Source organism: Podarcis muralis, chromosome 6, assembly GCF_964188315.1.
Source record: "Podarcis muralis chromosome 6, rPodMur119.hap1.1, whole genome shotgun sequence".
In the NCBI taxonomy this organism is placed as follows: Eukaryota; Metazoa; Chordata; class Lepidosauria; order Squamata; family Lacertidae; genus Podarcis; species Podarcis muralis.
Genome location: NC_135660.1, coordinates 7,784,061 through 7,797,420, shown reverse-complemented (window position 1 = coordinate 7,797,420; position 13,360 = coordinate 7,784,061). Strand labels below are relative to the sequence as shown.

Sequence of the window (13,360 nt, the reverse complement as noted above, 5' to 3'; positions counted from 1 at the left end):
ACTTTGAATTGTGCTCGGAAACGTACTGGGAGCCAATGTAGGTATTTCAGGACCAGTGTTATGTGGTCCCGGCAGCCATTCCCAGGTTTGTTTATATATTGCCTGATTGTAAAATAAGATAAATAATCAGTAAATTTATTTCAAAAGTTTTTCTACTACTTAATTACAACCGCCTCTAAGTGGTATACGAGTAACTCAATGCAATGAAAATGAAAGTCGGGTGAAAATGTAAAATCAGAATTCACTATGCAGCAGTTAGTGCATATATTTCATGCCTTGTGCATGTGATGATCCAATACTGGGAAGCAGTGGCCCATTGTTTCTTCCCAGCTTGAGCGCATGGACTGACCATCTATCTGTACTTGTTAGCCTTGCATGGAGATCTCTCTGTAGATGATTGCCATGCAGATGTGTTTCTGGAGGAATTTTAACAGCACTGCAAGTGATGGTTAGTTGCTCTCGAAGTGCCATAAAACATGAACCATTCATTCTGTCCCTGCCCAGAGGAGGTTGCCATGTTAAATTAAGTAGACAGAATCAAAACATCTGACTCAACAAATAAACTCCGAGCAATCTCACTTTCGAAGATGATATATATATTCTTCACAAAGGGAAACAGAGTGAAGCCAGCGAAGCCAGCAGGCTTGCTTAAAATTCCTACCGCGTTGCATCAGAGGGCTAAAACAGGTTGCTAAAACAGCTGTTTTCTTTTGGTAGGAAAGGCTCTCTAACGTAACAGAGAATTCTCAGGACATAACCAAACGTCAGTTCAGCATGGAAAAACGACCCTTTAAAGCTGCAAACCTCTGTGCAATTGCAAGGGAGCAAATTCTGCTGAGCAAATTGGGACGTGCAGTAGATAGTAATAATATTGTCCTGGAAGTTGGCCTGAGATAATAATAATAATAAATAATAATAATAATAATAATAATAATAATAATAATAATAATGTTTATTTATATCCCGCCCCCCCCCCCAGCCGAAGCTGGGTTCAGGGCGGCTAACAACAATAAAACAGTACAAAAGTACAACACAAACACCACTCTAAAATCATTCATTATAAAATTAATTCGAATCAAGCCACCGGCAACCATTGGGCCAGAGCTCCACGAAGATTGCCGAGGGAGGGAGTCAGGCTGTGCCCTGGTCAAAGGCCTGGTGGGCCACGATACTGGTTTTTTACCTATAAAGCCTTACACCACTCAGTACTATTATACCTCCCCCTCAGGGATGCCAACTTGAATAAAATATTAGGGGGGAGCAGCCAAGCCCCACCCCACATAATTGAAGCCGTTCCAGGGGTGTAGTCACTGCTGCATGCTGACAGCTTCTAGGAGCCCCAGGTGAGAGCTGAGTGCAGGGTGGGGACCAAAGGTGGACAAATGACCCCAGAAGGAACACAAAGCCCCCCCCCACCAGAGGTACTAGCCCTCCCCTAACACCCCATACATCCCAGAAGTGATGATATTTGCATTTGTTGGCAGAAAACAAGCTGGATCTTTTTATTGGGTGTTTTTAAAAACCCGTAGGTATTTTTTATTACTTTCGAGGTTCGGGTGAGGGTGTGTTTTCTATAATTAAGAAGGGGGGGGAAACCCCCAAAAGAAATAAAACGAATAGCCTGTCGTCCTCTCCCCAAAGTCCTTTGCTCCTGAACACCTGGCGAATGCCTGCCTCCCTCCCTCCTCAGCCCACCATGTTACTTCACAGGAAGTTCCTACAGGCGATCCCGGGGCATAGCTCAATCATGCTGAATATGAGGAAAATAATATTAAGTCCATGTGTTTCAGACAAAACACAGCTGGTTCCCTCCTGCACCACCATCCTCCGCTCAGCCTTGTCCCTCTCTTCCCCACTTCCACTCCCGCACCTCCCCTCGGTTACCTTGTGACTGGGCTTCAGATGTGCAAATATTGCCACAGAACCCAAAATTCCCATGTCTAATGTGAATTATTAGATCTCTCTCTCCCTGTTTTACCAAAATTATCTCTCAAGGGAGCAGGCCTCAGTCTGGTCAACCTAGTTACGGTACTTGTTTATAGGGGTTGGAAAGAAAGGCTTGATTCCTTGATTCCTTGCCACAGGGATATGCAGCAGAGGAGGATGGCTCTCCCCCCCCCCCCCCCCGTTGACTCACCAAGGCTGCAGCTTTCAAAGCATCTGCTGGTTTTGAGGCTTCCGTAGGCTGCCTGTTTTTTCCTACAGAGAGGATGGTGGGACACTCCTTGTGGGTCTCTCTCTCTCCCCTCTCTCTCTCTCCCTACCCTTAAAATGATTTTTCTAAGCCTCAGTACAACCTGCCGATGCATATAGTGGGGTTGTTGCGTTGGGATGGGAGAGGAAGGCGAAATAGCTGACACAGAAAGGCACATTCTCAAGCAACGCAGAAACTGAAACACAGCTACGCTACGCAATTTGCACTTTTCCAAATTTTGCAAGGCAGTGCTCCATCTACAAGCGACATGCACAAAAGTGCATATTCCCTGGTCAATAAAAAAATGCACATATTCGTGAACGTAACATACACAAATGCATTACATCACGGGAAATTGCTTTGCAGAAAAAGGTGAATATTTTTCTGTTGTGAACAGCCCTGGGATCTTCGGATAATTACAAATGTAATTAATAATGAATTGATTAATTAATTAATTAATTAATTAAGCTGTATACAAACACATGTGTGTTAGGAAGGATTTGCGCCAAAATGCCGATCCATTTCCCATGCTTCTGGCCTGCCAGTGGAAGCTGTAGTAGGAGGAGCCAAGCACAGCACCACCCAATCAGCGATGGCTGTGATATCAGTGAATGAGCATATGCAAATTGAATGCAAATGCGAGTGTCCCGTGGGCCTGCTTAATGTTTGTGCATCTAGCTCAGTGTTGCAAAAGCCACCTGGGGGTACCTCTCTGAGATTTTGGGCAATTTGTCTGCCCAGCCTTTGACTTGACTAGCCACAATTCTTCAAGGGCAGAAACAGAAGTTGTTCCCAGATGTCAGGAATTCAGCCTGGGATCTTTCTTTTGCATGCAAAACGCGGACTTCTACCAGAGCCAGAATCCTTTTCTCCCCTGCGTCCCAAAATCCCAAAGCTTCAAATCATATTCACTTTAACATGTCATTTTCAGTTCAGAGACACTCTTATGGCAAACCATTGCTCAACTTCCATCATTTGATTCTGGCCTCTTTCCCCATCCAAAACCTCCTCACAGGTGATCCGTCATGGAGAGCTCCACTCGCCCCCTGCTGGGGAATTTATCCAGTTTCTTCCAATGAGATGCAGGAGTAGATTCTATGCAGCCAGCTGCAGTGTCACTTCAAGATTGACATCTCAAGGGCCCCAGCCTAAGTTTCAGGGAGCTGAAGCAGGAGACCCCTTTGGGAAGGACTGCTGAGTGATGATTTGCTGGGAGAGAAAGGGAGTGTGAGTCTTAGGGTGCAAGGGACATTTCTGTTGGCTATTTGCAGTTTAGTAGCACTGCAGAGAGCTTGCTGGGGAGACCATGCATTAAAAAGGGACTCAAAAATAACTTAAACAAGGTTTTAATAACAATAACAAAAACTCCTTATACACTAAATACATCAACAACAAACCAGACCCAACCACCAACCCATCCCCCAGGGGAATGGGAGAGCTAGGTGCTGCTCCTTATATACTACACCCAATTGCTGACACAGCTTAATCAGCACAACTCAGCAGCACCTGCTATGTCTCACAGCTGTAAAGCTGGGTCTCGTTATTTTGCTCTGGCCCTTGCTCTGGCCCCTTAAAGACATACACATCGGGTGGAACAATGATGAACCTTGACATTTGAAGAAACCATTCAACAGTTTCACGTCTGAGTGTGAGCATTGTGGGAATTGTAGCATAACCTCATGCCCACGCAGCAGAAGGCAGGTGGGTGGCATGAGGCCACTGTTTGGGGCACCAACGGTGGAAAGGGCAGGAGGGGAGCTGATCACGGATACTGGATGAGATGGGCCTGATCCTGCAGGGCTGTCCTTCATGTTTCAAAGCCTTTCTGGCCAGATTGTGGCAATGAAGGGGACATTGCTATGGAGTGGAGTGATGTTCAGAGTTCAACATACTATATACTATATTTATAAGAATACTGGGACGCGCTGGGGGCGCATGCCGGCCCCCGTGGCAAGGACTTCGTCGGGGTGGGTGACTCGTGGACCCACGGGAAAAGATTTTCAGGATTTGTGAGGGAGGTTGTAGTTGGACAGCCCTCTCCCCAGCAAGTTTGACGGGGGAGATCCGTTCACCGTGGATGGGTGCAGGGAAGGCGGGCAAGCCCAGGTGGGGTGCGGAGGACCCAGCGCCCTGGGCGCCGTGCGGTGGCTCCTCCGCCTCCGCCCAGCACCGCGGGCGGAGCTTTTCCTCTCCGCGTCCCGCCCGTTTCCTTTCCTCGCCGCGCTTCTCCTCCCGCGCCGTCGGGCGCCCTGCCTAGCCCTGCCCGTCCCGCGGCGGCGTCTCGTCCTCCCGCAGCAGCGGAGCCCGGGAGGGACCGGACCGGACCGGAGCGGCGGCAGCGGCAGCGGCAGCGGCGGCGGCGGCGGGCCAGGCAGCCTCCCTCCCTCCCGCGCCGACGAGAGGACGTCCCGTCCAGGACTGCGCGGAGGGCGAGAGGCGGAGGCGGTGGGAGGGGGCCCAATCCGTCGCCGCCGCCTCCCCGATCCTTCCCCCCTCTCCCCACCCCCCACCCCCCGCGGCGGTGCTGAGCGGGCCCCCCGCCGGGGCCGCGATGTGCCGCCGCCTTTGTTTGCTCGAGGAGATGCCCCCTCCGCGCCGCTTGGCCCAAGCCGGCGCCTATAAAGGCCGCCGGGGCCAGACGGGACGGTGACTCGCTCCGGGATCCCGCGCTCGCCTCGCCGCGATGACCCTCCTGGGCGCGGCGCTGCTGCTGCTGCTCCTGCCGCCGCTCGCCCTCGTGTGGCCGGGCCACGGCTCAGCCCCGCGCCCGCCCAAGCCCCTCTTGCCCATCCAGCCCGAATCGGCGGACCCTCTACCCTCCAAGGGGGCGGCAGGTAGGACCCTCCTCCTCCCTGGGACGCGCGGGTGGCGGAGGCTTCTTTGCAGGAGATGGGCACCCCACCCCTCGGAAGGGTGCATCCTGACCCAGCCCTGTCTCCCTTGCTTGGTTGGCACAGCTGCCCGGGCAGCGTCAGGCGAGCCTCCCAGCTGCTTCCCACGGACGGATTTCGAAGACCCCGTGCCCGCGCCTCTTGGCTGGGCGGCAACCACGTCGAGGCGGGCGGTGGACGGGGACGCGGGCGTTTGGGAAGCCTCCCGGGCCGCTTGGACGAACGCGGGCGGGTTGCCGACGGGCGAGGAGCGCGCTTCCAAGTGGAACAGAGGGGGAATAGTTGTGGGTGCTGTGTGAGAGAGTGACTCGGGTGTGTGCGTGTGTGTGTGAAAGGGGCCGGCGTGCAACGCGAGGCACCAAACGCAGCAGATGGCACGAATCTGGGTAGGAAGAAAAGTTTCTTGCCCAGCGACCTCACCCCCAAGGCTTTGCCCAGAGCTATTCCACACAAGACACCCACACTCGTTCAGTGTTCTAGACGTGCAGTCCTGGGTGCTGTGAGGTTGCAGGAATGCCAAGCGGGTTGAGGCTACGCACAAGTCACAGACTTTCACCTTTGGGGCTCAGTCCTGGAACAGGTGAAGAACTGGCGATTCCCATCAGGTGTCCCTAAGTGGACCCCTGGTGCAGCCCTGATGGATCAGTGGTTGGGAAAATGGGCTCCTTGAGCAGAGAAGGTGGACTTACCATCAAATTTAAATCTCCAAAGATTTTATTTTTAATCAGGGTGGGAAGGAACGTGGAGGGAAGAAATTGGGGAGGGATCACCAGCAAGGTGATCCCTATTGCAAGGCAGCCTAAACGGTCGTAACAGTCGGTAGAGCTTCAAACTCTCAATCTCATGGTCCGGTTTGAGCCTCACGTTTGGCAAAAAGATTCCTGCATTGCAGGGGGTTGGACTAGATGATCCTCGGGTGTCCCTTCCAACTCTACAATTCTAGGATTCTAACTGACATGCATATTTATTTTATTGAGCAAGATTTCTATATATCACTTAATCAACAAATCCTGTCCATTAAAATCATTCATTAAAAGTACCAACTGAAAAAAACCACATTAACATGAAATATATCAACATCCAAATTAATCTCCTTACTTATTCATGTACTTCTTCTCGTTCCATTCCTCTCCTGCCTTGGAAATTTATTTATTTATCTCGTTTATTTAGATTTGTATGTTCCTTGAGGCAGGGACCTGCTGTACTGCTTCTTAATATTATAATTGTTCATCCTCACAACAACCCTGTGAGGCAGGAGAGGCTGAGAGGCAGTAATTGGTCCAAAGTCACCCAGTGAGCGCCGTGGCCAAGTGGGGATTTGAACCCTAGCCCCCCCCCCCCCGGTGTGAGTACAGCACTTTAACCACTACACTGTCTTTAATGGTCCTGTTAGAGAGCATCTAGTCAACATTTACATAGCAGGTATATAAATTATTAGGTGTTGCCAGATTTTTTGTTGGGGGGCAGGACTTTTGGGGGGCAGAACTGATGTGATTGGTCAGTCAGTTAAGTATTTCTCTTGTTTTACTTGATCTGGGGGCAGGGAGCTGCCCTCCTTGTCTACGCCCAGTGCTTTTTTTCTAAAAAAAAAAAATGTTTAGGGGTACTCTCATTTTCCTACTCATATTGAAATACTGCCCCTCAATGAGGCCAAACTTAGATTCACAAAATGTTTAGGGGTATGTATACCCCTGCACCCACCCCCCGAAAAAAGCACTGTCTATGCCTTTTATGTAAGTAAAGAACTACTTGGAGGAATCTCTGTGTCGTCTGCTTTGTCAACCCACTACTTAATAATGCCCGTGCAGCAGGTCTACATAGGCTGCAGGTGGTGGGTTAGGGCACACGGAGGAAGGAATTAGGGTGGATTGGGAACTGCGTGCTTGAGATGCAAAACAGAGAATTTTGGGGAAAGCGGTGATGCTTCGGCCTAGGGCTGAAATCCTGTCCCTGGAAGTGGTGAACCCCAGTGAGAATGGGTGGACTTACTTCTGAGTTAAATATGCATAGGAATCCATTGTTAAGTCCGCTCATTATTAAACACGCCCTTTGCAACTGGAAGCTCTGGTTCCTAATTCCAAATTGGGGGTGTCTGATCAGTAATGGGTAAATGTACTCCTGTCCATGCCTGCAGTTGCTCTTTTTTCGTTTAGTTTTAAACATCTTTATTATAAGTTCAAAAAGTGCCGTACAGAATTATATGTGCACTAAACATTTTGAGACATAGAGAAAAGAGAGAAAAAGAAAATAGGAGGAACAGAACCCGTGTAGAAGAGAAAATAAAGAGGGGGAGGACCCCCAAAACTATATTTTACAAGGTTGTTATTGTACTTCACCAGATCTTAACCTATTACAGTATTTGCAAGAATGGATTCCAAATATCACTGAATATGACCATGGCAAGTCTGCGTTTATACGCAAGTTGTTCATATGTTGCGAGTTTGTATAAGTCTTCAAGCCAATAATCATAGAAGGGAGCCACATTTTTATTTTTCCAGCTGATGAATTGGATGCCCGCAGTTGCTCTTTCCTTTTTTCATCCTCTTTCCATCGCTGCTTTTTTGGCTCTGAGAAGAAGTTTGAAGGTTACAAACTCTGTTGAGTCCTAATTGAACTGGACAGCTCAGTTGGTTAGACTGAGCATGGTGCTTGCCAAGGTTGCAAGTTTGATCCCCGTACGGGACAGCTGCGTATTCCTGCATTGCAGGGGGTTGGACTAGATGATCCACGGGGTCCCTTCCAATTTGACAGTTCTGCGATTCTAAGAAAGGAAGCCTTGAGGGCAGGGCTCTGGAGGGCGGGGCAGGTGCTGGAGGTTGCTGGGTGGACCTGGGTGAGTCAGCAGACAGACTGCTTTTAGTGAACTGATTTATTTGGAGGAGGGGGTGCAGGCAGCTGGAAGACCATGTACATTTCCTGCAGACCTGAGGTGAAGAAGGGCCTCAGAAGCTGATGTCGGGGTCCAGGTTGGTTCATATGGAGAGAGGTGGTCCTTGAGGTATTGTGGTCCTGAGCCAGTTATGATGCTGGATGATGGTTTTCAGGTCGGTCTTCCTGTGCTGATCTATGTACGTGCTTGGTTGGTGCACTTATGAACATTTAACATATATCTAAGACCTCAAAATTTGAGGTCCAGCTCCGAGGGCCTTCTGGCGGTTCCCTCACTACGAGAGGTCAAGTTACAGGGAACCAGGCAGAGGGCCTTCTCGGTAGTGGCGCCCGTCCTGTGGAACGCCCTCCCATCAGATGTCAAAGCGATAAACAACTACCTGACATTCAGAAGACATCTGAAGGCAGCCCTGTTCAGGGAAGTTTTTAATATGTGACATTTTAGTGTATTTTTTATCTTTGTTGGAAGCCGCCCAGAGTGGCTGGGGAAACCCAGCCAGATGGGCGGAGTACAAATAATAAATTATTATTATTATTATTATTATTATTATTATTATTATTATTATTATCGCAGCTTAAATGGGTTCACATGGAGCTGGAAGGTGCAGGCAGGAGGCTTGCAAGGGCCAATTAAAAGCATCTCCACTTAAAAGGATCAGAAGCAGCAGATTTGGGGCTGGATTCAGATAGCTGCTGCCAGTCAGTGCTCAGCTAAGTGGCCCAGTGGCCTGACTCTGGGATAAAGCTTTTGAAGGTGATGGAGTTATGTGGAACTGGCAAGATTAACAGCAAAGATGAGAGACAGCAGAATTTGAAGTAGGAGTACCAGCGTTATTTATTAAGATAAATAGGTTCGAATGGATGTATTGAATATTGTACGTGAAATATGCATCCTTTAAGGGTAAATATGGAAACCATGGAAATGGGGTACAGTAAGTCAATGGACTGTAATTTAATGGTCTATACCAAATTTATGGTCTATACCAAAATCTGTTGTTGTTTTTTTGTGTGCAAAATCAATAAATAGGTGTTTTTAAATAGAGGCAACCTTCATAGAGGCTTTCAGGAGCACTCAAGACTCTTCATCTCTCTCCCCCCCCCCCCCCAATTTCTTTTAGGCTGCTCTTTCGGTGGCAGATCCTATGCCCTGGAGGACACTTGGCATCCAGACTTGGGTGAGCCTTTTGGCATCATGCACTGCGTGGTCTGCTCTTGCGAGCCAGTAAGTGGTTATTTCCAATTCTTCTCTCTCTCTCTTTTTTCCAGATGTGGGAGGGAGTTGCTGCAGAACCCCCGAGCAGGACTGGGGAACCTTCTCCAGCACGGGGGCCACATTCCCTTCCGAGCAACCTTTCGGAGGGCCACAGAGTACCAGTGGGCGGGGCCAGAGATGGGCGGAGCTACAATTGGGACTTTCCCCTTGGTGCTGTAGGCTGGTTTCAGCACAAACTCACCTCCCTCCCTGTCCTCCACCTATGATGATGATGATAATAATAATAATTTTATTATTTATACCCCACCCATCTGGCTGGGTATCCCCAGCCACTCAGGGCAGCTTACAGTACATATAAAAAATATTGAAACATCAAACATTAAAAACATTCCAATACAGGGCTGCCCCCACTCCCTGGATCGCTACACCTCTGCTTGCAACCCATCCAAGGCGTAGTTCTGCCTGTCTGATTATTCCTCCTTAAGTCTCACTGTTGCCCTTTTAATTTAATTTTATTTTAATTTTAAAGAATAATACTTTATTTACAATTCAACAACAACAAAGGAAAAAACCACAGTAGTTGCTACATCAAGTCATTACAATTAACCAATTTTAACAATATATAAATAGTAATAGAAAAATTACATAACATCACTTTTAACTTACTGAACTTTTCATATTACACTTTTATCTCTTTGTCTCTTTCTTAACATATCAAAAAGAGAAAGGCCAAGAAAGGAGGCACAAAAAAGAAAAGAGAAGAGGAAGAAGAAGAGGGGGGAGGGGGAAGGGAAAAAAGGAAAAGGGAAAACAAAACAGACACATTTGGCTTCTGATTAGACTCATTGTATTATTATTTCTACAATTTTTTCACACACAGTTCCAAGTTATTGTATTTCTTTCTTTGTTTTCGTCAGATATCAAAAAACATTGTATTTGTTGCCCTTTTAGCAGGGAGGAAACTCGGTACCTCTGGTAGCTCTGGTTGTTGTTTAGTCGTTTAGTCATTTAATTCGTTCCGGAGATCTGTTCTTAACCCGAAACCGTTCTTAACCTGAGGTACCACTTTAGCTAATGGGGCCTCCCGCTGCCGCCGCGCCGCCGCTGCGCGATTTCTGTTCTCATCCTGAGGTAAAGTTCTTAACCCAAGGTACTACTTCTGGGTTAGCAGAGTCTGTAACCTGGTGTTTGTAACCCGAGGTGTTTGTCACCCGAGGTACCACTGTACAGTATTAGTTGGTTCTGCCTCTCATTGGCTCTAGCGCCACCTGCTGTTGGCCTCCTTGCCTTCCTCCCAGCAAGAACCAGCCGAGTCATGTCCCGGAAACAGCCAACTTAAAGACATTGCATGATACCCTGCATTGAACTTGCCTCTTTCCAATCAAGGAACACAGAAAAGCAGAAGGTGGTCTCCTTTGAGAGCAAGCAGCTTTTCCATGCTTTTGGCCGAGTAAGCCTCTCTCTAACCCCCCCCCCACCTTTTTCATAGGGTGACAATCTGTGCTTCCGGTTCACACTTTAAAACACCTTCAAAATAAATATCTAAGGTCTGCTTTAGGAACTGGAAGTTCAGGAAACTCTGTTCTCTTCCGTATGACAACATCTACTCAGCCACACAAATACTGAGTGAGTTCCAAACTAGGTGAGACCACAAGAGAGCCATGACCAGATTATCTCCTGTGGGGTTTTTTTTTCCAAAAAAAGAAAGAAATTAAAGGTAGATACATTTGAAACAAACCATCTCCCCTCTCTGCATACACACAGCTGCGTTTACCCTGTTTGGGGCGGGGGGGGGGGGGGAGCCGGGAAGAGCTCATCCCAGACCTCCCACCTTCATTACTCCCCAAGAGAGGCTCAAAAGTGCATTTAGTCACTCATTTTTAATGTAATGTAGAAAACTGCTTTCGTTTTCTTTCTGTCACACAGGCACACAAATCTCTTAATCGCTTCAAGGTATGTGCAGGAGCCTTGCCTCAGGCCTCTTCTATTGATTCTAAACAGTTTTTAACCTTGTGTTTTACACTGCTGTGAGGTGCCATATAGTCACACCTTCTGGCGAAGGACAGGTTATTAGAAGAAGAAGAAGAAGAGTTTGGATTTGATATCCCGCCTTTCACTCCCTTTTAAGGAGTCTCAAAGCGGCTAACATTCTCCTTTCCCTTCCTCCCCCACAACAAACACTCTGTGAGGTGAGTGGGGCTGAGAGACTTCAGAGAAGTGTGACTGGCCTAAGGTCACCCAGCAGCTGCATGTGGAGGAGCGGGGAAGCGAACCCGGTTTCCCAGATTATGAGACTACCGCTCTTAACCACTACACCACACTGGCTCTCAATGATGCTAATGCTAACTACAGTGATCAGAGAGCTGGGATTTCAGAGTGTGGCTCTGGCTTGCAATTCTGTTCTGCCATTTGCACGTCTTTTTTGGACAAGGCCCTCACCTAATTCCCCATCAGCTGCAAAACAGGAAATTATAGTGTCCTGCAAAATGTAGATAGTCACACACACACACACACACACACACACAAACACACACTTCAGCTTGTTTATCTATTGGTCTATTTGTTGATTGTTTTCTTTTCAGATTGTATTAAATTATTGTGTTGCTCTTTGATGATATTTTGCATAAGTTGCCTCGTGCTCCCCCCCTTTTTTAAAAAAGTGGAGGTGCAAACAAATTCATAAATAACAGGGAGGCTGGGAAAGCAGATCTCATAAACACCGCACTTGCAGGTGCCCTTTATTGAGGAAGTGCCTGTACTTTTGGACACGGTCACATTATTTCCCTTCCGCAATAGCTCAAAATGCTCTGGCACGTCCTTTGCTGCACGATACGCTCCAAGACAATTTCCTGAAGTAAATCTGCCGTCGCTGTTTGTCCCGGCTGCAGGGAGAGGGCAGTGCAGGGGCACAGGATTCACCTCTGGTGCAGTTGGAGAGGCAAGCAAACGGACTGCCTTTGCCCTGTGGTCTGCCCTAGATAGTACAGTGGTACCTCGGGTTACATACGCTTCAGGTTACAGACTCTGCTAACCCAGAAATAGTACCTCGGGTTAAGAACTTTGCTTCAGGATGAGAACAGAAATCGTGCTTGTTCTTAACCTGAACCACCGCTTTAGCTAATGGGGCCTCCTGCTGCTGCTGCGCCGCCGGAGCACGATTTCTGTTCTCTTCCTGAAGCAAAGTTCTGCACCTGAAGCACTATTTCTGGGTTAGCGGAGTCTTCAACCTGAAGTGTATGTAACCTGAAGCGTATGTAACCTGAGGTACCACTGTACCGTTCCCTGGTGTGAAATTGGAAAGCACCCATAGACAGTAGCATTTTACTATCATAACAGCAGTTGCCTTCTGCTGATGGAGCATGCAACTTTCGGAACTTATCTCTGCATCATAAACTTTTTTTTTTAAGAGTTAAGTGAGGCTTCTCTGGAACCGATCATGAGATACGAGGTGCATATTCTGCGAGGTCCAGCACAGGTGTGGAAGCACAGCTCGCAATGCATTGCAAATGCCTCAGATGCATGTCCTCCATCATCAATATTTTCTCTTTCCCTCCACAGCAGAGGAATCGCCGTGGGAAGCCGACAGGCAAAGTCAGCTGTAAGAACATTAAGCACGACTGCCCCACCCCTCCTTGCAGTGACGCCATCTTGCTGCCAGGACACTGCTGCAAAACCTGTCCGAAGGGTAAGGGTTGATGGTGATGGTGGTGGGTCCTATGTTTTCCGTGGGGCAGAAGGTAAAGTCAGTTGTCCTCATGGGTTGTGGGCCTCCCTGACACTAGCCAATCTGGCCTTCTCCCATGGCAGATGAATATTTAGGCGCCCTCATGAAGTGGGGTGTGAATTCGCCTCAATTTCTAAACCACTTGCCTCACGGAGCCCCCTGGCACTCAGGCGCCATTTTTCCTGTCCAGCCAGCCAGTTTCGTTGGTCAGAGGAGGGTAGTGAATTGAGCACTGGGCCTTGACTGGGGAGACCTACCTTGTCCACAAAGCTCACTTGATGACCAGCCACTATCTCTCAGCCTAACTTTTCTCATAAAATTGGAGAGGGGCAGGGGTATGTTTGCCACCCTGACTTGGTAGGCAAAAGCTCAGGATCGAAACATGAAACAAGTAAATAGAGGCAGTCCCCAAGTTTCTTTAGGTTATGCTAATTATATTCAAATCAGCC

General features: G+C 48.2%; 1 protein-coding gene across 1 annotated transcript in view; it reads left to right on the top strand.

Annotated features, from left to right (window-relative positions):
* The first annotated feature begins 4,541 nt into the window (after positions 1-4,541).
* Positions 4,542-13,360, top strand: part of CHRD (chordin) — a 51,583-nt gene continuing 42,764 nt past the window's right edge. Inside the window, exons 1-3 of the mRNA XM_028731697.2 lie at positions 4,542-5,028; positions 9,093-9,196; positions 12,746-12,872. Coding sequence (XP_028587530.2) covers positions 4,878-5,028; positions 9,093-9,196; positions 12,746-12,872 — 382 coding nt within the window. The 5' untranslated portion in view covers positions 4,542-4,877. The remainder of the gene's footprint in view (positions 5,029-9,092; positions 9,197-12,745; positions 12,873-13,360) is intronic.